This window comes from Podarcis erhardii (genome assembly GCF_964252035.2).
Source record: "Podarcis erhardii genome assembly, chromosome: 2".
Taxonomy (NCBI): domain Eukaryota; kingdom Metazoa; phylum Chordata; class Lepidosauria; order Squamata; family Lacertidae; genus Podarcis; species Podarcis erhardii.
In genome coordinates, this window is record NC_138498.1 from 85400344 (window position 1) to 85426840 (window position 26497).

At 43.8% G+C, this 26497-nt stretch overlaps 2 protein-coding genes and 2 long non-coding RNA genes across 5 annotated transcripts; 3 read left to right on the forward strand and 1 right to left on the reverse strand.

Moving 5' to 3' along the window:
• The first annotated feature begins 2331 nt into the window (after positions 1-2331).
• HMCES (5-hydroxymethylcytosine binding, ES cell specific) lies at positions 2332-16425 on the forward strand. 2 transcript variants are annotated; one of them, XM_081851019.1, is made up of 7 exons: positions 2332-2680; positions 3947-4216; positions 7959-8102; positions 10884-11003; positions 13693-13862; positions 14442-14634; positions 15229-16425. In XM_081851019.1, exons 2-7 carry the CDS (start codon positions 4034-4036, stop codon positions 15436-15438), a joined length of 1020 nt encoding a protein of 339 aa, XP_081707145.1. In that variant the 5' UTR covers positions 2332-2680; positions 3947-4033; the 3' UTR covers positions 15439-16425. The 2 variants fall into 2 exon arrangements, with proteins under 2 accessions (XP_081707145.1, XP_081707144.1); XM_081851018.1 differs by having other exon boundaries at positions 2334-2680; positions 4023-4216.
• LOC309335798 lies at positions 5155-6571 on the forward strand. Its single transcript, XR_014153737.1, has 2 exons — positions 5155-5223; positions 5993-6571. It is a non-coding gene; the product is annotated as an uncharacterized lncRNA (long non-coding RNA).
• A 3075-nt stretch (positions 16426-19500) lies between the features above and the next one.
• Positions 19501-23108, forward strand: LOC309335832 (histone H2A). Its single transcript, XM_081851100.1, has 2 exons — positions 19501-19632; positions 19846-23108. The coding sequence occupies exons 1-2, from the start codon at positions 19516-19518 to the stop codon at positions 20323-20325; spliced, it is 597 nt and encodes a 198-aa protein (XP_081707226.1). The 5' UTR covers positions 19501-19515; the 3' UTR covers positions 20326-23108.
• On the reverse strand, positions 21428-25323 carry LOC309335833. The gene is made up of 2 exons (XR_014153761.1): positions 24933-25323; positions 21428-24455 (listed from the first exon to the last, which is right to left on the reverse strand). It is a non-coding gene; the product is annotated as an uncharacterized lncRNA (long non-coding RNA).
• Between the last annotated feature and the right edge of the window lie 1174 nt (positions 25324-26497).

A 26497-nucleotide genomic window follows, 5' to 3' on the forward strand; every position in this document is an offset into this window, starting at 1 on the left:
TCTGCATAATTTTGTACATAAAAGTTGTGCCATCACTCATATTCACATTATCATTTATAGGGGTTGTGCCCCAAACACCTTGCATGTAGCTCAAAAAATGTGTGCAATGGCCCTAAGAATTGTCAAAGACGGCACCAGATATGTTCAGCATTAAAACACTTCTTTTTCATCTGCTTCAAACTCCCATTAGCAAGATGCCTTATATTAAGTCAGATCATTGGTTCATCTACTCCAGGATTGTCTACTGTTGAATAGCAGTGGCCCTCCTGGGTTTGAGATGGTTCTTTCCCATCCCTACCTGGAAATGCTAAGAATTGCACCTGGGAGTGTCCATTTGCAAAACAGTTTGCTGTTCCACTGAGCTACAGTTCTCCCAGCAAGTCTCTTGCTGTGTTGTGATCATTCTCCCACCCCAGCAAATGCACATCTTCTGGTTTTGCCTTACACATTGTCTTTTCACAGCTCAGAAGTTTGGGGGTACTGATATTCAGGGCTTGTGACACCTGTTTTTATAGCTGTTGCTAAAGTCTCTTTACATGGCAGTAGGCTATCCTGCGCCAGGAACATATCTCCTGGATTCCTCAGCTTGATTATATTTCTATACTCTGTTGATGAAGTCAGCCTGCTGTCCTTGTGCATTCAAAGCGTGTGGGGAAAGCACATGCAGCGGCACAAACAGGGGAAAAGATAACCAAACAGAAAACAGCCAGGTGCAATGACTGCCAACATCACTTAATGGCCTGTAGAAAAAGAGAACAGGTTATCCTCTCAGTGGCAGAGGATGGATGATGTCAGGGTGGAATTCAGGGACAGGGAGGGCAGCCAGCCTACCTCCATGTTTTAAAGAGTGGCCTCACCTTTGGAGTCTCAGTATTAAACCTTTTGATTGTCTTAGTTTTATAGAAATCTATAGAACATATAGAGAGAGAGCATAATGGAAGACGACAGGTTCCCAAGGATGTGCTCTACGGGGAGCTGGCTTCAGGCACCAGGCCTGTTGGCAGGCCAATTCCATGTTACCAAAATGTCTGCAAATGTGAGTTTAAAGGCAGGGAACATTAAGTCCGCTGTGTGGGAATCCCTTGTAGGCGACTGCAGGACCTGGAGACAAGTAGTCACGTCATATATCCATAGTAGTGATCAGAAGAGGAATGACCGCTAGAAAGAATGCAGAAGGAAGAAAGGCCATGATGCATCTGGATGCCTTCATCTGCCCCAGCTGCAACAAAACAGGTCTTTTCCTGTATCAGTTTCTACAGCCACAGCAGGCGCTATAGTTCTCCCAACACATTGACTTCACCCCTGAAGGTGCACTCCTCCATTGTCTCCTGAGACAGACAGATGCCAACAAGCTTCCAAGGAATCATGGCCAATGTAGTAATTGCTGAGAGTGAATTCCTGTTTAATTATTATTTGTTGCTATTTTGAGAGTTAATTTTATTGTGTACTATCCTAATGCATTATTGAATATTACTTAATTTGATATAAGTTGTTTACGTCTATTTTTATTATGATTTATTTGTATTGGATCAGATTGCTAAAAGATGTGTGATCTTTACTTTTTTCAGTTGTAAACCACCTTGTGTTAGTAATATAGAAAGGCACTACATATACAAATTAAAAGTGAAATGACATGAAAATGAGATGTCCCAAGTGTGTGGCTCCATACTGCAATCCGGACTTCGATTTAAGTGATCCGCATTGAATATTGCAGGATCTGCCTCTGAGTAAGCATGGCCTAAGATTGTGCTGGATAGTTTTACTGCAGAAATCCTGGGGCATACACGAGAAGCACGCTTGATAACATGCATTTTGGGGCACTAATATTGCCTGTGGTTTCAGCTGCTTTGGCAACTACAATACTGTCATGATAAGGTTGTATAACCACCCTGGCTCTTGCAGGAGAAAGGGTAAGGTAGGGTAAGGTAGAAATGCAATAATAATAGTAGCAATTTATTATTATTATTATTAGCATCTCTATCCTACTCTTTCTCCTGCAGGAGCCCAGGGAGGTTAATAATTGCCATTAATAATAATAATAATAATAATAATAATAATAATAATATTTTATGTGTTGGAAGCCGCCCAGGGTATAATTAAGAATAATAATATTGTATCAACAACCATTTTATTTAAAAGTGGGCCTTTCTTGGCATTCCCTTGAAAAGGGCCGAGTTGTAGAAACCCTAAGTGTGCCTGGTGTTGCACCTATGTAAGGAGGCCAGATCCCGAGGGATCCCGAATCCTTCCCCCGCCCTCGCGCGCCCCTTCCTCGCTCGGCGTAGCGCAACTGTCCATTTCCGAGGCGGCGCTTTGAAAGGCCCGCCGGGGCGCAACGTCGGGGTGGAACCACCGGGCCGGGCTGCTGACGTCACCACCAGGCCCGGAGCCGGAGCTGCGACGACGCCGAGGAAGGCGCGAAAACCCCGCGAGCCGCCCCGGGAGGGAGAGCTCCCCCTCCGCCTCTTTCCCCTTCCCACCTCGTCACGCGAGAGCGGAGCGCGCGCCCAAACACCCTCGCTGAGGCGAAGACAGCTGCGAGTTCCGACGCGCGAGTCCACACACCGGGCGCCGTTCCGGGGCGAAGGTTGCCCTCCTTGCCAGCAGCTCCACAGTCCGCGCTTCTTTCCCTCGGCAAAGGTGGTCGCCGCCTTTTTCAGCCTTTAAAGACATCCCACAGGTAAGGAAGTTGGCCTCTCTCTCGCTTCCCCACCCTCCTTTGTTTCAGAGCTGCTGCTTTTTTCTTTCTTAAACCAAGAGCGGGGATTCTTGAGGAGGGATAGTTTTGCCCTCTGTAATAATGCGTCTTTGTCAAGTTGCCCCTTCTGATGATGACTTTTTACTGGCTCAAATTTCAGTCTTCAAAAAAAAATAATGCAGGAAAGCTGTTATGTTGCCACAAGGAAGTTAAACGTGGGCTAGAGGTGTCGCAGAAGAGCTGGATTAAGGTTTTTTTTGGGGGGGGGGTCTTTGCTGCAGCAGAGATAGGGCATCTGAACTTTTTCAGGAAGGGAGCCTATGATGATAGTGAGCTGTGAAGCTCTATGTCTTACTGACAAATTAAAATTTAACATCACGTGCTCCAATAAGCTCTTAACTTGAATGTGAAATTGCTGATCTTCTGACAAAAGTATGTGGCTTGTTTCTACTTTGGGCGTTAGCACCTGAGAACTAGAAAGTGGCTAATGTAACAACATTTTTTAAAAAACAAAGAGGGATGTAAGGGGGAATCTAGGAAACTGTAGGCAGGTTAGCTTCTGTGTGAGTGAGTGTAAAGGAAAATTTAAAATAGAATTATCCAACATATAAAAGAAGAAATCTTGCTGAAGAAAAATCTGCATAGTTTTTGCAGATGTTAAGTCCTGTGTCTCACTAACCTTTTAGAATTGTTTTAGAGTGTCAGCAGACATATGGATAAGGGTGCACCAGTAGATATTGTGTACTTTCAAAAAGCTTTTGCCATAGTCCCTCACCAAAGGCTTCTGAGTAAGCTTAGCAACCATGATACCAGAAGACAAGTATCCTTATTGATTACTAACTTCTTAAACAACAACCAGCAGAGAGTTGGAACAAACTGGCAGCTCTTAGAACAGAGGGATGTATGAAGTTGGGTTGTTGGCATCTGTCTATCTTGGACTGTGCCTCTGGTGGTGAGATCAAACCATTGGAGAATCACAGCACCTGCTGCAGCTGCAGAGACAGGTAGCTTGTAGCTTGTAACTTGCTGCCTCCCAAGGTTGTTTTTGCTACATTAGCAGCACCGAAGTGGCCTCTCTGGGGCACAAGCCTGGACACTGTAAATGGAGGTCCTGGGCTGTCCACACTACAAGATCTACCTCTCAACCCATCCTGGAATTATGTCTCCAGGAAAGCTTGGGATTCTATGAAAGGTACACATCAAGGGCACATGGAATACTAGGATTTACTTCTCTGTTTGCATTTGTAGAACTGAGACATTGGAGACTGCAGAGGTGTCAGCCAGATTCATAGGCCTTTGGTCTGAGTACATCTGCTTTTTGCAGGCTACTGAAGAATGTGTGGGCGAACAGCTGTTGTACTGGGAGCAGAGCGTATCCGCCGTGCCTGTGAATACCGTGATAATCAAGGAAAGAGAAGGTGTCCAGAATGGAAAAATGCTGACAAATATAGTCCATCCTACAATAAGAGCCCACAGTCTAATAGCCCTGTGCTTCTCTCCCGACAACACTTTGAAAAGGTGAACCCCCCAAATATTAGATTTGTGCTTAGCATAACTTTCTGTTCAGCTACTTTTACATGTATAGGTGCTTTATGTTAGCTCTGTGAGATCAAAATTTCACAAATAAGGGGAACTGTGACTGTCTGCTCAGTGGAGCATTTGTGTTCCAAAATTAGAGACATCTGTTATATTCTGTAAGTCTAATAGAGAGCTTCTGAAGAATAGAATAGAGAATAGAATAGAGCTCTAGAATAGAGAGCTTTGCAGAAGTAGTCTTTCAGAGTAAGACGTTTATCACTCTTTGTTTTATAGGTGAGGCCAAATTTTGACCAATCCATCTTTATTTAAGACAGAGATGTGGAACTTGTGTTGCTGGACTCCAACTCCCATCAAACCCCAGTAGCATGGCCAGTGGTCAGGAATCCTGGGAATTTTCATTCAACAATGTATAGAGAGCCACAGGTTTTCCCATCCCTGATTTAGGGCAATATGGGCAATGTTGCCTTCATCAATGACTCCAGCAATGAGGCATGGTTGCCATAATTTTTAGTGTTCACTGTGTTTCCAGTATTGCTGAGGGAATGTTTCCTTGTTTCCAAGACTACCAAACCATCTTTCAGCAAAATACAGTTTTGGTATATCAGTGGGGAAATGGTGTGAAGGTGTCGGAATCATGAGATATTAACTGCAGCAACCCTCTATAGAAACTTCCCACTATCCAGCAGTGTGTTGAGCTGGATGTTCTCAGTCGCATTAGATCCAGCTGACCCCCGTCATGCCATTTCATCTTCATAAGCTCTTGACTAGTGATTTTAATTTTGTTTTTAATTTGTAATCATTCGACTTGTTTTTATTAGTGCTTGTAAGCCGCTCTGAGCCTGGCCTTGGCTAGGGAGGGCGGGGTATAAAAAAAATTATTATTATTATTATTATTATTATTATTATTATTATTATTAGTGTTGATAGCAGCCCTAGTAAAGGAGCCAAGACTGAAGTCTTTGTATCCAGGCATTGTGACGGCATCTGTCAGGGGTTCAGAAGGAGAGACACAGGAGGGGGAGCAAATGGAGAGTGAGGAGGAGGAGTACGAGGGGGGAGCAGGCAGTGACAGTGGAAAGAGTTATTCCACAAGCCTCTCCAGCGAATCGGAGGACTCACAGAAGGGAGCGCCGATGGCCAGAGCGAGGGGGGTTCCAGGGGGGAAGCCCCAGGAGGAAGGGGCCAGCGGGGAGTCCCTGAGCAGCAGTTGGAAATCAGGACCAGCTTCCCCACCAGAGCGCAGTGGGGAGGGGGAGTCCCAGGAATCGGGACCAGTGCTCTCACCACCAGCGGGAGGAGAGGAGTCAGGTTTGGTCACGCCCACATCAGGAAGCGGGGAAACGGTCAGGAGGAAGGTTACCGGCTGGGCACGCGCGCCAAGTTCAAATGTACAGGCGAGCGGCACAGCAGGGAGCCCGGGTAGGGAGCCAGGTCCTAAAGCCCGCCGGAAGGAAGGGGAAGACCAAGGGGGGTCAGCGTCAGAGGAGTCCAGGAAGGAGGAGACCCCAGAGGGCAGAAGGACCCAGCGAAGGAAAGAACAGCGTAGGAGGTGGAGCCGGGCGAGGATCTTAAACTGGTGTGGGAGGAGCAGTGAGTCAGAGGGGACTTAGCCGGTCTAGCGTCGAGACGTGGGTCTGCGCGCCCAGAGCTTTGAAATGGAAACTAAACTTCAATAAAGACTTTGTATATTATATCCACCGGGCGTTGGTCCTCTGTGAGCTGGGATCTAGAGGCAGACCTGACAGCATCACACAGGTCTATTGCAATACATACCGTAAATCATTTTCTTTTCCTTCTGCATCACCCTATTTTTTTCAAATAAAAGTTAGATTTAAATTTATAATAAATATGCTTACATTCATCTTTACATGTAATACAATCACTAAATAACAATTTTGTATACTGAGAAATTACTAATAATTACAAAGCTTACATTTCATTTAACTCAATCTGCATAGGCCTGCATATGGAGGATTGAGTTGCTAGTCTATCTGAGAGTGAGAGGAGAAATGTATGTTGAGAAATGAGAGAGAGAAACCCTTCCATCAGCCGGAGATGATTATCTGTAATGGAGCATTACAGTCTAAGCAGGCTTCTCTGCACTACCTTGTATCCACAGGGTGCTGTAATTGTGTCTGGTGGTGGTGGTGGTGGTTGTTTGTTGTTTAAAAAACAAATTCCTGCTCCAGCACACAGACAAATATATTGGATTGGTAGTTAATTATGTTTTCTGTTTTTCAATAAAGCTGAGTTCTCAAATCTTGGAAGACGAGCAGTTGTTCTGACATGATTTCACTCATGGTACAAGAGTAAAGAAGGAAAAAAGTGATTTTTTTAAATAATCTGTGTCTCAAAATAGTATACATGCACAAACCTGAAGCCCCCACCCTGTCACCTTTTCAAACCAAAAATTTGCAATCCATTTCCTCTTTCATTTTCCTGCCTAGACAGGAAGCTGCCCTAAGTGCTTGTGGTTGATTAGTTCTTTCTCAAATGCACATACCAAAGGTATCTTGCCCTTGTTGGCCAGAGGAGCACAACATAATTGCCTTAACTAGGCAGAAGAAGAGGGTGTATATGCAGCAGTGTCAGGTGGATTTCAAAACAGCAGGGAGGTCAGCAAGTTGGAGGAGTGAATGGGTGTCTGGAGTCCTTAGTACACTACTTTTCTACCACGGATGTCAATAAACATTTGCTACACTGTATTCCTTAACAAACTAGTTTCAATGGTATTTACCATTAAGGAAAAGGTATCATGCGTATTGATTCAATATTGATTTAGAGCTTGTGCTGTATTTTCTGATGTTTACATGTGTATGCATGCTTTAAAATCTCAGACCAGTAAGACTATTTTGGTATTTGTTTTCATTGAAACCATTTTAAAAGTTGCCCTCGGGATAACACAGAAACTGAATTTGAATAGAAACTGGCAAACAGAGAAATGAAACCCGTTGGTCTGTTTCAATTGTTTCAACTGAGAAAAATGAAAGAAATGAGTCATAAAAACCGGAAGGTACATTGGGAAGAGGGTAAAATAGCAGATTTCAAATTCTGACAGCACAATCCTACACACCTTTACAAAAAATTAAATCCCAGAATGTGTTCTACTTGCCTGTTTTCAAATGGTATTTTTTAACGTGGCTTGCCTGGCTATAACTCATGTCTAATTTACTTCAGCAGGACCCTTGCATTTTGCTGGTTCCTTCTGTAACTATTGTAGTCATAGAGTAGGGTATCATCACAACACAGAATTGAATCCCAGAGCTGTTATAAAGTGATAATTAACTTGCTGCCGTCTTTTTAAGTATAAAACTTGGTATTTTTGTCAGTAACTGACTTGATTAGAATCACTTTGCTTATATAATGAGAGACAATGTAGAAATCTAGTACACCCTTTCACCTCAATCTACCTAGAAGGTACAAGTGCATAGAAGTTTGCTTCTCTAACTGGATAAAGAGCTGCTTGTGCAAACAGGCGCTCCACACACGTTTTCCAAATCCGAACACCAGGAGCTGTGCACCCAGTCCCTTTTAGAAAGGTAAAAACCTCTCCAGTTTGGAAAGGTGAACTTATCAACCATTTTCTGCATTCCAACAGGATTTTTCAGCAGGAATTTTGCTGTTTTCTGTGTTCACACTGTGCACACTGATTACTCTGAAATCTTCTTTCTGTGTTTTTGGATGCTTCTCAATATTTCTTCCTGTTTCCACTTTATTAAAGGATGCCAACTCTTCTGAACGTGTCCTTGTAGCTATGCGTTGGGGGCTGGTTCCATCCTGGTTTAAGGAAGCTGACCCATCTAAAATGCAGTATAACACTGCAAATTGTCGGAGTGATACCATGATGGAGAAACTTTCCTACAAGGTTAGTTTTTGTGTAGCCTTCCATTTGAAAATAAACTTTTTTTTTTTTTTTTGAAAGTCTGTCTCCTCCTGGCCATGCTATTTACGGTATGTATTTTGAGCTATACACAAAAAGTGAAGCTTTTTCCTAGAGGTATTCATAACAGTTGCCTTGCCGCACCAAATGTAAACAATTCTGAACTGCATGCTGTGAACACAGCATCATGATTTTCCTGAAAGGGAAGAGCCCAGCAGGTGATAGCATTTCACATGCTGTGCTTGACAGAGCAGCTTCAAGATAACTGGCTGTTTGGTATCTGTGCAGGTTCGATTAGAGAAGAACATAAGTAATGTTGCTGATATGGGAGGCTTTGGGAAATACAATAGCAGAAGTGGAAGTCTATGAAAACTCACTGGAAAAACGGTTTGCTCTGGATACTGTCACCTCTTTCCATTTGCATCCCACCAACTTCATGCACAAAAATGGAGGTCTCTATTGGGGGGGGAAGCAAAGGGTCATGAAGAAGTAACATGCATCCGACTGAGGAAATGAGAGATCACATTGGAAAGTTAACCCTCCTTGTTTCTCTGTAACTCATTTATTCATTCATTCTGTAAGATTTCTTACCCACCTTTCACCAAAATGTCCCAAGGCAGGTAACAATATAATCATACCATTATAAAAAACAGGTGAACAGTTTCAAACAAAAGCAGCTCAGTATAGATTAAACAAAATGGTGGGTCCTCAAAAACCAAATACCCTCACTATCAAAGTCTAGAGTAAAGAGGTATGTATTCAGCATATAGCAGAAGCTACATGATAAAAATGCTAGACGCGCATCTGCGGGGAGAGAGTTCCACAACAGAGAGGGGCCCACTTCTGACCACCTTTTCCTGCACTTTTGATGGATGGTGGAACTATCAAGAGAGCCCCTTCTGCCAACCTTAACACCTGGGAGTCTCTTCCTCCAGCAGCACAAGTCATCATCTAACTATGTGGAAGAGCCCCTTCAAGGGCATGTTGCCATCACACAGCAGTTTACTCAATGTTTAGGAGAGGAAACCTCATTGTTCCTCTGACTTTGTAAATCTCTCATTTTCCAGCCTATAGACACATTCCATACTTCAACACTTCCTTTTTATTTCTGAGCACAGTAAATGCCCTAAAATAGCTAAACCCCTTGACTCAGTATTATGTAGAAGTTGGAAGTGGACTATGTCATGGATAAGCTTCTCTCAGAGCATGCTAGACAGTGCCTTTCAGCAAGTAGATGGGTGTCTTTCTCTGGCCATTAAGTAGCATTCTCAAACACTTGTTCATTAATGTTGGATTCGGGATGCAGGCTTGAACCTTTTTTCAGTTCTCTGAAATTGATCATGGTATTGACCCATCCCAGGAAGAAATCATTTGCTAGAGAGGCGTTGCAAGGCTATCTTATGTGAAATGATTTCACCAGTGAAATTGCCTCAGCACTCAGAAAGTGTGAGTTGCATTGGTGCTAGGAATAGAAGAGCTTTCATATGAACGGTTGGTGCACCTGACTCCTGAAAATTGGAGAATTTGCACCATGCAAATACAAATTTAATGAACAACAACAGAATGCAAGGTGGTATGGTGCTTGTTGGCAGCAAGACTGTTTTTCCCCAGTTTCTCCACCTGCTTCACAGCTCCTTTTGAGAGCCTCTGAATGCAGATCAGCTAGCTTTGTTGCCAGATTCTTCCGTTCCAAAACACAACACTGAACTGCCTCTCACTATGTTGCTGTCACAGTCTGGACTCTTAAGAGCAGAACTGAGCACCGTGCACTGGACCCCTTCTTTTCCTCCAGTGGCATAGCCTTGCTGCAATTGCACATGCTCCCAACTTTTTGTGAGAATTTTGTGTGATGCTCCGATAGTGTGATTCCCGTCAGCTCTTCCATCCTAATTTCTCTGACTACTTCTCGGAACAGGAGCATGGCAAACCTTGGGGGTTCCGCCCTGTTGCTCTCCTGCCTTTTCTATGTTACAGGTGTGTGTTCCTCTTTTAATAGGTGGCTTTGTTTTCATAAAAATTCAACTTTAGAAATGTATTACATTCTATCCTAAAAATAAGCTTTGTCCTCAAATCTTCATGTAGAGGCACAAATAAGACACATAAGACCTTGTGGGAAAGTGGCCTAAACTCTCATCTACACTTCTGGCAGGGATGTGTAGAGGCTTGTGTAAGGAAGGCCACTTTAGGATACATATCTGAGATCAGTAAAAGCATCTGTTAGGCTGATAATGTGAGTTAATTAGAAAGGTGTAACAGCCAGAACCAGAGTAGAGAAAAATACAAATAAGCACTCTAAAGGGATGGTAAGGATTCTTAAGCATGACTTGTAAGTGGAAAGCTCACAAACACTCATTAAGGGGCAGAATGATAGGGGATAGGGGAATTGTTCCTCACACCCCGTATATGCAGAAACTGTTGCAATAGTATCCCCAAAAAGCACCTGAGCTACACCAGGAACTAGCACAATTGTAGGACTGTTGCCAATCACCACCATTTTAGAATCCCTGTTGTGTTAGGAATGTCATTGGGTCAATAAGTGTAGATGTAGTAATTAAATTTCTGTTTCCTTCCAAGGATTGTAGTGAAAACAAATGAGTCTGTCAATTTTGTCAACAGCTCCATGTGAATTCACATTTGCTCTGAAGATCATTTCTTAGAATCCTATATGATACTATTAAAGTTGTCCCATCCCAAATGTTTGTTTTTAACTATTTGACGTTGCTTCCCTACATCTCTCTCTCTCTCTCTCTCTCTCTCTCTGAAAAGGGGCCTCTGTTAAAAGGCAAACGCTGTGTTGTGCTGGCTGATGGCTACTACGAATGGCAACAACAAAATGGGCAGAAGCAACCCTATTTCATTTACTTCCCCCAGACCGAGGATAAAAAGGTACAACAGCAATACGTTCATATTTAAAGCTGAAGTGCTCATTGGCTCTTTCATTTTCATTTACTTTCCCTTGAACTCTTAACTTGCTTCAGAAGATTTTGGCTTTATTATTTTGGTCAGAATGCCTTTTCCCATGAAGCAAGGCCACCCAAGGGTAGCTGCTGCTGAAGGTCATATGATTCTGTTCTCCTTTGGCCATGCTGAAAGTTCAGCATAACAGTATGTCAGAATTGTTCATCTTTTATACATGTAATTTTTATTATTTCATTTCTGAATCTCTTCCCATGAGGCATCCTGAAGCAATTTACAATATTTAAAGTGTTTTTGCATTGCCATTCAATTCAAAATTCCCAGGACATTTTAAAATAACTGAATTCTTTTAGTTACTAAAAGAGTACAATAGAAAAAGCAATTGCAGCAAAGTGCAGAATACATCACAGGTTAAACCCATAGGGAGAAATGGGTATTTGCCTTGCACCTAAAAAGAAACAAAAAAGGCAAACCTCCCTAACGTGAGAATACCCCTCTCCCATAGCCACCCAGAGGCAGATTTAGTGGCGTGTGACCAATTTGCACTGGGCATGGAGTCTCAGGGGTGCCGCAACTTTGATGTAGAATGGAAGGGGGGAGGCACTGAACTTTGGCATTGCACAGGGTGCTGCTGAAATTTGAAACCCTAAAATCTGCCCCTGTAGCCACACAACTCACTACAGATCATGAAGGGAACCAGAAGAAGACCTCTGAGAAGATACTAGCAGGTTGAGGTGGGAAATGTTTACTTAAGTAGCCAGGTCCCAAGCTATGCAAGGGTTTAAAGGTAAGCACCATCAGTTTGAATTGTGTGCAGAAATAGACCAGAATCCAGTGGATCTCTTTAAGAACTAATGAGTAGTGGTTACAATTCCTGGTTCCCAGTTAGTAGCCAGGCTGCTGTGTTCTGAACGAAAGCAGTCCTGAGAGTCTTCAAACACAGCTGCATGTACAACAGATAAGGGCATGGATAGGTGCAGGTGGTTTGTTTTATCCCAAAGGGGTGCAGCTAGTGTACCAGCTTTAGTGGATGAACAGGCTCCATGCTGTTGCGACCACTTTAGTACAGGGGTAGCAAATGAGGTGTCCTGCAGATCTTGTTGGACTCCAACTCCTATCAACGCCAGCATTGCCAGTGGTCAGGGCTGATGGGAATTATAATTTAGTAAAATATGGAGGGCAACACACTGGCTACTCTGCTCTGGTGACATAGCTAGAGCAATGGACATTTCTAACTAGATCAAAGCACGTTGAGAGCTGACTAGAACACAAGTGGCAGAAGTCTCTAGGGAAATGTCACTGAATGTACTCCCATTATTGAGCTTACTCTGGTTGAGCGTAGGAAATACTTCTCTGCACCTTTGAATCCTTGGGATCCTATCTAGAAGAGCTTTTCTGAGTGGCTTAGTGTCTACTCCAGCTTGGCCCACAAGGCAATGTTAGTGACATGTTTGTTAAGCACTTGTTAAGGATGATGTTTCTCATATCTGCCTCAGCCTAGATTCTACTGGTTCAGCAGTTCAGTCTATTGATGTGTCCAGAGCACCATCTAGTCTTGGGTTAAGGAATCAATTTCACATATTGAAGTCTGAGGACTTGAAGAAAAGCAGCCTATTAGTGTTTGCTCAGCTTGTGCCCTTAGCTTATTACATCTAGTAGGAGAGGGATAATCTGAGTCTAGGAAGTAATAAAATTGCTTGTTATAAAGAGTCCTGTCTGCCTTGAAGGAGGTAGTTGTGATGCCATTCTTAAAGGAACCCTTCTTGGATTCTGATAATTGCAGTAACTATTAGCCAGTTGCAAAGATGCTTATGAAGTGTTGCGAAGCAACTCCCGACAATATTGGATGAAAAAGACCCTGTGGATCAATTTTGATTTGGTTTCATGAATGGTTTTGGCACAGAAACAATTTTGGATAACATTCACTGGGAGAAGAACATGCCCATTGAGATTCTTTCGTATGTCTCAGCAGCTTTCAGTACTATGGACCATACTATTATTCTTGATTGGTCTTCTTAGTCGGGGGCAATGTGTTTCTGTCAGGGCCAGCCCACTCATTAAGTGAAGTGAAGCAGCCACCTCGGGCAGCAGAAACCCCCAAGCTGATGCCTGACCTGCTATCTCTGGTGGAAAAGCAGCACCAGCATCACCACAAATTGGCACAGATGCTGGCACAGCTTCCTCAGTGGTGGAGGCACTGGAAATGTGTGGTGCAGGGACAGGAGGCATGGCGGAATGGCATGGCACTTCCTACTTTGCCTCAAGTAGCGAAACAGGGCTTGCTGCCCCCGGTTTCCGTGGTTCTGCTTGTAGCTGAAGTGCCAGTTCCAGGACTTCTGAGCAGCAAAATGACACCTATGCTGTGGGGTCCTGCTGGGCTATTGTAAACACACGACTTATGTTCAACACTAGTGTCCTTTTTACATCAAATGAGAGTGAAATCATGGAAGTGTTGAATTGCTGCCTGGAGGCAGTGATAGTCCTTATGAGGCCGATAGTTCCAATGAGGGCTAACAAATCGAAACTTAATCCTGACAAGATGGTAGTATTGTTGATGGGTGGGTCATCTATCCAGGGAGGTGTATTCAACCTTCTCTGGAAGGGGTTGTGCACTTGAAAGATTTATGTTTTTAAAAAACACGATTCCTTAATTTTGCAGCTCAGCAAACCAGATATGGAAGGTGAGGATGAAGATTCAAAGGACAGGAAGTTACTCACCATGGCTGGTATTTTTGATTGTTGGGAGCCCCTTGATGGAGGAGAAACATTGTACAGCTATACCATCATCACTGTAAATGCTTCAAAAGATCTAAGCTCCATCCATCACAGGCAAGGGAGAATAGCTCAATAAGTGTTTGGTGAAAATCATATTGTACAGTGGAACTAGTTGAGAATAAGACTGCTTAAGTCTCAATTCCCATCACTTCTGTGTACCAACTAGTGTGGCATATGATTTTTATATTATATAAAAAATAATCACACCTCTCTCTATATATAATGTATAACTTTTAAAGGAAGGTCAGAGAAATACCCCCCCCCCCAAAAAAAAACTCCTTTGTCCTCTTAGAGAAGAGGATTTAAATAGAAGTTACTTGTTCTAAGTGACAGGATTTGGCTTATAGAGAATTATGTTTATACTATATTTTGTGGTTGTCATTTGAATTATTCCAAAACGGTTACCTGGCTTCGTCATTCAGACCCCTTGAAAAATAGGGCCTCTTTTGAATGATTGTGCTGCAAATTCATGCAGATCTTAGTTGCTGAATTCTCCTTCCTTTATCTCCATCTAATATTAGGAATCTGATTCTTTTTGATGCTTCAACTGTGGTGTCCCCCCCAACCATAACATACTGTAGACTAATTTGGGTTATTCTATTCACTGAGATCTGTATTGTTTAACTTGTTTAGAATGCCAGCTGTCTTGGATGGGGATGAGGCGATCAGAAAATGGCTGGATTTTGCAGAAGTACCCACACAAGAAGCTGTTAAGCTTATCCAACCCACAGAAAACCTTGCTTTCCACCCAGTCTCAACCATAGTGAACAATTCCAGAAATAATACACCAGAATGCATTGTACCCATTGAACTGGAGCTCAAGAAGGTAAGATCTGAGGTTTTAAGGTTTGGGAAAATAGGTAGGGTTGTTATTCTCACGTCATATTTAACTTCAACTAGGGCTACATTCACACCATACATTTAAAGCACTATGATACCAATCCAATCCAAAGCACTTTATTGTACTAGCCATTGGCCATGACAGAGCTGAATCAAAAATAAATACAAGTAAACAGGGTGTCGCACCACACTATGATACCACTTTCAACGGTCATGGCTACCCTTAAAGAATTATGGAAAAAATAGTTTGATAAGGATGCTAAGAGTTCTTCCCCTCACAGAGCTACAATTTTCAGAGTTGCCTAGGAAGAGGAATTGATTGTTAAACCACTCTGGATATGGCTCAGGGAGGAGAAATAGGTATCAAATAACAGCTCTCAGCACCCTTAACAGACTACAGCTACCAAAATCCTTTAGGGGAAGCTGATTGTTTAAAGTAGTATCACAGTGCTTTAAAGGGGTGCTCCAAAAACCAGGATGGTAATAGGTAGATCTCTAAACTACTCTCATCATTCCTAATCAACCTTTAGTTCATAATAGTGGTATACTTTTCTAATGGTCCTTGTTCTCTGTCTCCTAGGATACCAAAGTTAGTGCAAGCAGCAAAATAATGATGAACTGGTTAAAAAACAAATCTCCCAAGAAAGAAGATGATGGCGATGGCTTACCAAGATGGTCCAGCCAGTTTATCCAAACCACACCACCTAAAAAGACCAGTTCAAGCTTAATACACCAGTGGCTCAAGAAGGAAGATGGAGAACCTTCTGCAAAGCATCCCAAAATTCAGTGACTTATTTGTTACTTGCACTTTATTCTTAAAACATATTTGGCAGTTTCTACTGATTTGAATTTGCAGAGTGGGATTGCAAATATTCTGACTATGTGGGCCTTGACATTTAACACTTTTTCTTGTCTATAGTACAAACTGGGGTGTGCATTTTATATACAGTGTTGCTATTCCCCTGCCAACCTTGGGAGAGCAATTGTACTTCAAATATGTGAGACACTTAATATATTTCTCCTCCTAGGAGAGAAACAAAGATTCTGTAAGGCATGTTTCTTGTCCTGGTGTTCATCCAGTACACTTATTGGATTCTTTGGAGAGAACACACCACTGTTACAACTAAGATCTCCTGTTGCAAAAATAAAAATAACTGTGTTCTTAAAGCATTATAAATATCTTATGTTCATCTTATGAGGCATGGAGTGTCTCCTTCACATACTTTGTAAGTATGAGCTGTATTAGTGGGAAACTGCTGTGGTGGTATGTCTGTAGCTACTGTTTTAATTATAACTGCCCAAATTTGTGATGAGAAAATGAATAGCAAAAATTCAGAACACTGGCATTGTAGAAGGAATGAGAGTTTGGGCCTATTTTTCTGACATCAGACTTACTCATATTCGGAACTGTACATGTTTTCATGTTTTAAGCAAGGTTGCCTGTTTCAACAATAAGAGATACTTCTTTTGGTTTAGTTTCTGGCTAGCAGTGTTCTTGGCATATCAAAGGATTATTTTGTAACCTCTCTTTTTAGTACCATTGAGCTGCTCTAGTACTCTGCTGTGTTGAACAACACCTGCTAAAAATTGATCTTCTAAAAGGGACAAAGCACATGCTGTGATGTTTGTGGTCTTAAGTTTTGAATAAGCAGGTGCAAATCTTACTAAAGCTCACTATTTGAGCACAGTTTAGCAGAAGCCAGGCTATCTGGAAAAACATTCATTGCTTTTATTTAAATAATGGTTGTAAAAAATAAAATGTGTTTCTATCTCGTTATTTTTTTGTGCATTGCCCAATTCCAGCTAATCCTCAAAATACTCGTTTAGGCTACAGTGCTAACCATGCTTACTCAGAAGTAAATCCCACTTACTCCAAGGTAAGTGAGGTTAGGACTGCAGCCTCAGAGGCACTGAACAATATGCCTGTCTTGTCTTGAAGACTATAACAATGAACATTAGCACATGGATTTGTAAGCACTCTGGCTATGTTAAGAATTAATGCTATAAGTGTATCATGCTAGCCCATGAGTATTTGCAACATTTTATAAGTTCAGTACAGTGGTACCTTGGGTTACAAACACCTTGGGTTACAAACTCCGCTAACGCAGACGTAGTACTTTGGGTTACGAACTTTGCCCCAGGATGGGAACAGAAATTGCGCAGCAGCAGGAGGCCCTATTAGCGAAAGCGCACCTCAGGTTTAGAAGAGTTTCGGGTTAGGAACGGACCTCCAGAACAAATTAAGTTTGTAACCCATCTTCTACAAAGTCAGACTAATGGTCCGTGTAACTCAGTATGGCCTGTACTGACGAGCTGCCTCTTCCAGGTTTCAGGCAGGGGTCTCTCCTAGCCCCACATGGAGATGCCAGCCATTGGACCTGGGACCCTCTAGATGCAGGGCAGATGTTCTACCTGGGCCTTTTGACACAATGTCTCTGAATGCAGTTCATATTGCCTTGTAAGTAATGTATATGAATGACGTGTGTTTAATAATGATACTGCCACAAGCTCAGTGCTCTTTTCTTATGAGGAATGGAATATGGGTCCATCACAAGCCCCTCCAATTCTTTCAGCTCTGGAAAGCCTCCAGAAGCATGAAGGCAAATTGTCTCTATTCTAGAGCCTTCTTACAATGTATATCACAGTGCTAAGTCCACCAAATAAATTTGTTTAGGTGTTTTGGAGGATGCCTCATATTTCTGTACAATTACCGTATTTTTTGCTCTATAAGACTCACTTTTTCCCTCCTAAAAAGTAAGGGGAAATGTGTGTGTGTCTTATGGAGCGAATGCAGGCTGTGCAGCTATCCCAGAAGCCAGAACAGCAAGAGGGATTGCTGCTTTCACTGCGCAGCGATCCCTCTTGCTGTTCTGGCTTCTGAGATTCAGAATATTTTTTTTCTTGTTTTCCTCCTCCAAAAAGTAGGTGCATCTTGTGGTCTGGTGCGTCTTATAGAGCGAAAAATACGGTATGTCCAAAGTTGGTCTTCCTACCCATGGGTTGTCCGTTTCAATAATTTAAGGAAATAATTAACCTAGCTTGCTTAGATTCTTCTTGCTTAACGTCTAGCTGGGCCTAATTTCTGCTGAACCTAGAAACGATTTCACTCTCCCCTGGCCCTAGAAGTGTATCCCTGACTCAGCGGTTTCATGCCCCCTAAAGTCCAGTCTGGCAATTACAAGTGTTAGGGCATGCTGGAGACTTTAACAAGATTTATTGCATTTGTGGACTAGAGTCTACTTCGGCAGATGCATATTCATCCGTTTCATCTGGTAAAATGAGACACTGGTCCACAGAAGCTTATGCCATAACAAATCCTGTTAGTCTCTAAGTGCCACAACATTCTACTGTATTTTGCTGCAACAGACTAGCACAGCTATCCCTGTGTGAAGTCGCTGGTCTGGCTGACAATGTTTGATTTAGCATTATTTGCAGCAGGTATTATTTTTTTAAAAAAACTAATTTAACTAGAATAGGAATGCTTGTGATTGGAGCATGGCCTGCTTGGCCCAACATACAGTACATCACAGAACAAGCTTGTTGGCCAGGCTCTTCTAAATACAGATGGCTTCCTCACCAGCCACAAAAACAGTAACAAAACCAGGTCCAGCATAACAGGCACAATTTGCTGATCCATGAAGGTGGCACAACTCTTACTACAATCCTTACTCCCATATAATCTCAACCTAAATCCTTCCAGATGGGTATCCCCCCTGCCCCCACCCATTGATTTAAACTGGTGTAAACCCTCACATCTTCCCCGGCAGATTTCCTGAGTTAAGACTGCTCTGCCTTTCATTTCAAGGTGGCACAATACACTGGTTTTAAGAATGCAATGTTTTAAGACATTGACTTCAAATTTCACTTCTATCCATGAACTCCCTACAACTAGGTGGCTTTAGGCACGCCACTGTCTCTTAACCTCCCCTGTAAGAACTTAGCAATACTGACTAGATTGTTAAATCATATCAGGATAACACTTGCAAAGTGCTCTGTGCAATAAAGGCACTATATAAAATGCTAATAAATTATTGCTGGATTAGGTTTCCCCACCTCAGATGTGCCAATCAAGAAACCCTTGATTTGGCCTTTTGACTAAGGTTTGGTTGGGGTTTGGGCACAGGCTTGCCTGCCTGCTTTGGGATGGGCCAGCATCCTTTTTAGGTGTCTTTGCCATAAGGGTACTGCTAATTAGGCTTATAGAGAGAAAGCAATACCCAACCGAGAGGATCTATAAATAAATGAGAAATGTCCTCCAAAAGGGCACCCAGATACGGCACAAATAAATGGGAGGAGGAGTGTAATCCTATCATGCTCTTCCTCCTCAGGCCCTGCCTGAGTTAAGTTCCCCTTGTGAAAAACCAGACGGCCTTAAATGTTTGCCTTTATTGCGGGTGCTGCATTTGCCCTAGGGCGCGGCGGTCGTGATCCTAAGCTTGGGTTTGCACCTGCGGGTTAGCCTTCAGCTGGGTTTGGGGGAGGCAGACCAAGTATTTCAAGCAATTCAACTCGGGAGAGAGGGGATTGGGGAAATTCTGCTAACCTTGGCTGCCTTCTCCTCACCCAGAGGGGCGGCTGCTCCAGGTGGCATTATCAGGAGCAAGTGCAGCAGCCGCCCGCCCGCCTCCTCTTTCCCCCGGTGCATCCCTTTGTCACGCCGCGCCAGAGACCCCCCGCGTCTCCCAAAGCTGCTGCTGCTGCACATTAATATGCTTCACCAGCAGCTCTCTTTGCAGGCGGCCAAGCCTGCGCGTCTGTTGCCGCTCCAGCTCCCTCCGAGTCCGAACATGGACGACGCGAGCTCCTATGCAAATAAGGGATCGGAATACCCGCCAATAGCGGCGCGGCTCCGCGCTCGCCCCTGCCAATGGGAAGCCGCCGACAGGCTGGGCTTGGATTTATATCCTCCAGCATCTCGCGCTTGTTATTGTCACTGCAGCTGCGGCTCTCGGGCGGAGCGCTCCGCTTGGCGAGGCGGCGAACGGTGAGGGGAGGGAGGTGACCCCTGCGCGCGGCGCTAGCTGGGGGCCGCCGGAGCGCGGCCTGCAACCTGCTCCCTGCCAGTCCGCTCCGGGGTTGGGTTGCAAGGCGGGGTAGCGGGGAGGGGGCGGAGTTGCTCCGGAACACGCGTCAGTCTCGCAACCTGCGTTCCCACGTTACTTTGCTAACACTCTGTGGTGGCGGTGTTTTTCTCCAGGTCTTTCTCCTCCTCTGCCTGCTTCGCGCCGGGCCTCGGCTTGCAGCCCTTTCGGAGCGCGCCCCTACCCGCCCCCTCCAGCCCAGCCGCCTGCCCGCGATGTCCGGCCGAGGGAAGTCCGGCGGCAAAGCGCGCGCCAAAGCCAAGTCCCGCTCGTCCCGCGCCGGCCTGCAGTTCCCGGTGGGCCGCGTGCACCGGCTGCTGCGGAAAGGCAACTACGCCGAGCGGGTGGGCGCCGGGGCGCCCGTCTACCTGGCGGCCGTGCTGGAGTACCTGTCGGCCGAGATCCTGGAGCTGGCCGGCAACGCGGCGCGGGACAACAAGAAGACCCGCATCATCCCGCGGCACCTGCAGCTGGCCATCCGCAACGACGAGGAGCTCAACAAGCTGCTGGGCGGGGTGACCATCGCCCAGGGCGGGGTCCTGCCCAACATCCAGGCCGTGCTGCTGCCCAAGAAGACCCAGAGCTCCAAGAAATGAGCCCGGCCCTGTTTCCGAAGGGGAACAACAAAGAATGGGCCGGTGATGTGTCCCCGCCACCCCACCCGCAGGATCCGACCCAGCGGGCACCGGACATTTTCTCCCTTTTCTCTCTGCTTCACTTGGAGCAGCCAGCGCCGGGCAGATCTCTTCCTCTCCGCCTCCTCTGCCTTGGCGCAGCCATCGCTGGGCCGCCTCTGCGCCTCCTCTCCTCGCTCTGGTCCTCCCTGTCCGCCTGGCGCTGCAGCCGCCGGGCTTCCCTCTCGCCCCCGCCAGCCCTCTTTCCTTCCAGTGATCTGCACCTCGCTTGGCACTCCTGCCCCCTTTCAGTCCCAGGGATTGGTGTGGGAAGAGCAGGCTTAAATCATTTTTCTGTGTCGCGAAAAGGGCACGTGCTGCGGGCCTGGTGGCTGCCACCTAGTGCCCTGCAAATTGATTTCTGTATTATTATTTTTCCTCCCTCTGTCTCTCTCTTCTCATTCTCCCTCCCATCCCCATGATTTATCCCCTAATCTACTACCCTGAAGCTGCTTATACCTGCAGCATCTGTGCAATTAGCTTTTCTTTTCCCTCCCTCTCCCTCCCTTAAAGCCACTATTAATTTTTTGGGAAAGGGGATTTGGAAAGAAAGGACAGTTTTGGAACTAGAAGAATGATTTGTGCACCTTGTTTTTCTTGCATTGGGACTAACTGGAAGAACGGAAGTCACAAAGCAAGGTGGAAGCTGCAAGCCTGCCCTAGGAAGGCAAGGGACTTGGCAGTGTGCCACCATTTGTGACCATGGAGGCTTTCTGCACCCTGTCTGTGCACCTGTCAAGGAGGGAGGATGAAGGCAGAGCCTCTCCATTCATTACTGTTCTGCACAAATATTCCGTCTACTCTCTTAAAACTGCTCTGCCACGGAGCTCAATACAGTGATGGATCTATCTACCTGTTGTTGCTGCACATCCCCATTCAATGTGATCACAAACTTAATAAAATGTTGGAGGGGGGAGGGGAGAAAAGGAAGCTGCCAGAAAAATCGTAATGTGAAAAGAGCCACTACTATTGTCGAGAGAAATATTCATCTCTTCAAGCGCTAAGCTTTTTTTCTCCCCCTTCCTTGTTTGCTTTATGATGAGGTATTGTGTCACTGTATTTGTACTCCATTCCTAACTGTGTGCTGGTGTTAAATTTTGATTTTATTGTTGTTGCAAACCTTTTTTTAAAGAAAGGGGGAATCTAGTTTATGAAGTTAACAGCCTTGGGCTGGAGGCAAACAGTAGTGTGTGTGTGTGTGTGTGTGTGTGTGTGTGTGTGTGTAAGAGAGAGAGAGGCAGGTAATTGGACAGTGTCTTCGGTTTCCTAAGGTATGCACATCTTGTCCTACTATCACTTCTGGCCAAACATGCTTGGGGTAAGGTTTTGAATGATGTGAATCATTTGGGCCAGACACAAAAGTGAGATGAGTCAACAGGCCAAGAACAGTAATTGTCTTTCAGACCAACTCTTTGGAGAGGGAGGGCTCCTATTATCTGTCTCTAGACTTGATTGGTGCTGCATTCAGATCTTCTGAATGCGCTTAGCAGCTTAGCTGGAACCTCATTTTCAGCAAGGGTTCTTGGATTTAGGTCGTATTTTTGTCCTGTTGACGTCAGCAGAGCTAAAATCAAAAGTATTTTAGTATAATGGCTTTTGTGGTTTTTCAGCCTAAGTGATGGTAGGTCTGGAGGTGCCTGAAGCTTCCTTGAGACAGAAGCAATTACGTTGTGTGGTCTGTTCTGTCCTCCTCCCACCCCCATTCCCTTTTGGGTTATTAATTCTGTTATAGACCTTTCCCCAATGATGGAGGTTTGGCATTCTGTATCTTTGTTTTGCACTTTAAAACTATACACAGTTTTTTTCCTGTTCAGAATTTCACGCCTGGTGCATAAAATAGAGTGCAATTGTGGCATCTGTTTAATTGTAATCCTCAATGGATTAATTTTTGGGATTTGGGTTTTTCTAGGGGAAAAAACTGAATTTATACTAGAGTAAAATATCTAGTTAATGTGTTGGTTTCCTAAATTGGTGTTTGGGTAACGTATGAGCATGGAAGATGGCTTAGCCAGTCCTGTGGTGCATAGTAGCTATGGTACTCTAGAGATGGTATCGGAGCCAAATCTTGCTTGCTTGCCTAGGTGAAAAGTTTATAGAACCACGTGCATGCAGCAGTGTCTAGGCTATTGAGCAAGTAGAACTTGTAATATTTATGGGCAACTGTGTATGTGCTGTCAAGTAGCATGTGTTCAACCTATCAGGTGAGGTGTAAATCTGTGGATGAAGTATTGTCTTGCTCTGATTTGACAAATAACACATAGGTTAGTGGAACTTGGATGCTTTAATACCTGGGTAATGAAGGTGGTTTGTTCACTCCTTAGTGATACCTAAGAGGTAGGACCTTGATCTGCTCCTGTCTGATTTGTCTTGCCTATCTCCCACTGCAGACCCAGGAAAAAAAGACCCATTGTTTCTAAGTTGCTGTCTCATTCCTCTGGCACTGGACCAGTGTAAGGCTCTTGCTTTCTTCTAGAATGAACATGGATTGCATAATTGTGGGGAAGAGATTGTTTAAATGCAAATAACTACTGAAAAATAGGAATTGAGAGTTTGTGTTTTTCTGTCTTTTATTATTTCAAGATCAGTATTTTGTGTTCTGTCAAAAGACTGCTTTGTATTTATTAGAAAATGCAGAACTTGTGATACTGGAAAAGTGCAAAACCAATATTCTTATTAAACCAATTCAGTCTTGAATGCACGTCAAAGATGTCTCTTGTCGACACATCACTTAATTAGCTGTTTGGGGGTTACTGAATCCATGAAAGGTTTTTTGGTGGTTTGAGGTCTGTAATGTGCATTTATGCCCTACTCTCCTGAAAATACTGCTGGAAGAAAGGGAAGATGGGCAGTGGAAGGTCAAAGGTTTGGTCTAGTAACTCTGACTTGACTGCAGTGTGAGCCATCTGTCTTTCAGCTCCCATGTTCCCCCTTTCTATCTAATAGCAAATTAAATGGTGTTGATTAATAAATGGGAAATTAATGTTTGTATCAAATCTAAAGCCCATTTTGCCCAAAGTATCCTTCTGTGGTCCTGGCAGTGGAGCCCATTTTTTAAAATATTTATCTGACTTGCACAACCAAATGCCCATATCTTCCTCACTTCTCTCTGCTTGGCAAATGACACCCTGATCCCAAGATTCCCTTGCATGCAGAGAGCCCTGCACAACCCAAGGTTTCCCATTAACTTACATTAGAAATGCACTGGGTTATTCCTGACATCAGTGCAACCCATGCACTATTAATCTGTGTTAGACCCGTCAAGCATTTATTTGGTGGTGCCCATTCAAAGTTGATATGACTTGCTTCCGAAAAGTGCTAGCATCAGAGTATGAAGTCCTGAGGAAGCCAGTTCAGTTGGATGCAGTATTCAAAGTAAATGGGGACAGGATTAAGCTGTGCAGTGCATTTCTTGCTGGCAGAACTTGCATTGTGCTCTCGTGTATTCTCTGTTCAGAATTAATGAAATCTGTTTAGCAATTAACAAATATAACCTTCCTAAGCCCTCATCACATGGCCCCTTGGTATATTTTACTTTTAACTGTGTTTTAAATGTAAAGCTGAAGGGAAGAGAACATGATTAAATCAACAGATGGTAAAAAGTAATATTAGAAAGGGATGTCAGTTCTACAAAGGGGCTTCGCTGTGAAGAGCTTAGGGTCCCATATGTGAGCATCTAAAAGGCTGGTGCTTCCCTGCAGCCTCCCCCCTCCCTTTAGTACCTTTCTACCATCTGTTTATGTCAATGGGTAGAGCTGGCATGGGGGGTTGTGAAAACTTAAATGACACTAAAAAGAAAATATTGCTCTTATCCAGAAATGGCATTCCTTACAATAGCAGCTAGCTTGCTCTTCTATCTGTGGGAGTCTATAGTTCAGTTTGCAAGTAACACTAAGCCAAACCATGAATGTATTGATGTCCAGACTGCCAAAGAGGAGAGATTATGGCTACTTTGTTCTTTCTCTGAGCTAAGCTATGATTTAGTTTAGCATGTTATCCAGACTTGTAGTTTGCCTTGCTCCAGACAAACGAGGAACTGTAAACCAAAAGCAAACCTTGGAGTTTACTGGAGCAAGACAAGCCATGAGCCTGGCCTGCATTTGGATGACATGCTAAGCTAAACCATGACTTAGCTCACAGGGGCAGGAGCTAAGTGGCTATGATCTCCAGGAATCCCGATGGTATGGCTTAGCATGGTATATGAACTGTGTCTGTATATTGCTTGAATTAGTGGCACAAATGTGAGCTTTTCTGCCCTGTCGTAAGTGTCACCGTTAACTCTTCCCTTTAACGCAGATGGAAATGAATGAATGGTGGAAACTAGATTCAGGAAGAGAATGCAGGTGGCAAAGTGTGGAAAAGCTTAGAAGTGACTTGAAAGCAGCAGCCTTTATATCCATTTTGGAAGATAACTTTGGATTGAGGGTGAGGAGAGGAAGTCTTGGTGATCGGTCAATTCAAATGTACAGCACAGCTTAGAAACATAATTTAATTGTACAGCTTAACATAATGTAATTGTACAGCTTAGAAACATAAGTCATTGCAATATATAAGGATCTTGGTGAACAGCATTAATGACCACACTACAGAGTACCAAAAAATAAAAATTTATTCTAAATTTATTAGATTCCCAATAGTGAACTGAACAGCCATCTTTAACAAACTGGGGATATGCATTTAAAAGGCCTTCCATCCATACTATAGAATACTGTTGAAATCTGATGTGAGCCGCAGCAGGTAGGTCAGGACTAGTACTGTGTTGCCACACGATGCTTCTCAACACATTATATAATATAGCACTTGGATTGAAAAGTGTGCTTCTATAATCCTGAAAACAGTTTAAGGTAGTGGACACAGAGCTTGTGTAAAAGGAACGAGAGATCTTCAACATAAAAATGCCTCCAAACTCCCAGCAGACTCTGCTACCTGAGAGCCTTGCAAATTATAGAAGGGGGTGCTGTGGTTTTCCCCCTCTGCCTATTTTTCACGTGCCTGTTTCTGCCTTTTGGAAATATCCTTGCAGGGAATTAGGGTAATCATGGCTCCTTTTGGAAAAGGTGAAGTCATTTAATGTTTTCCTTCTCTTGGAGAAACATACCATGCTGCTACATTGGTGGTTGTAGCTATCTGCACTTAGATATAACAGGGGTAGCCAGAGTGGGGCCCTCCAGGTGTTGAACTACTACTTCCATCAGCCCCAGCCAATAGTTCCAAGGTAATGGATGGTGGGAGTTGTAGTTCAACAGCTGTACCACATGGTGTTCTTTTCCCCCCTGTGTACAGAGCCCCCATAGCTTAAGTGTGGCTTAGTTGGATGCTGCTGGTTAAAGCTTGAAACTGTTGGATCATTCTGGAATGGACAAAGTTGAACTGTAAGAAATGTGAAAATACCAGTTCACAAAAGTGAAAGTATCTCCATGCATGATTTGAATAAAGTCTATCAATATGGTTTGCAGGGGGGTGCCTTGCTCCTGTATGTGCATTGGGTTGTGAAGCTGGGAGAATATCTTACCATCCTGTCTTCTTAAGTAGTTTATCAAGATAGAGGTTTTTCCTGAAGTGCCAAAATCTGGCCCACTGCAATTAGTTCTAGGCCACAACTCAGGCTATATTTATTATAAGGATCTTTCTATGCCACTAGTTTTATCTGGACATTTAGAATAGTATTATCACCCTTTTTGTACAATTTGGATACCCCTTACAGCGGCACACTTGCTATGTATTATTACGTTCTTCAGAACCAAATGGTGGTGGTTAAATTTGCATGATGGTGAGTTATGGCACCTATTAGGGACCATTTCATGGTGGGTGATACATTCTCTTACCCTGCCCCTTATTTGTAAACCTGAACTGTGTGCTGTGTGTTTTCTTTTATGTAGAGGATTCCTTGTGGACAAGTGCTAAGATTAAAAGTGTAGGAGAAACAGTCAGGCTGCTCCTTCTACAGGCTTGGTCTTAGTTCCTGATCCTAATGTGCTCAGCTATTGGAGCGCCTTTAAGTGTTCTCCAGGGGGTTGAAAGTTAGGCCATAATTTAATATGTGGGGTGATATTTGTGTTTGTATTAGCAGGGCCCTGCTCTACTGCACCATTTCTGC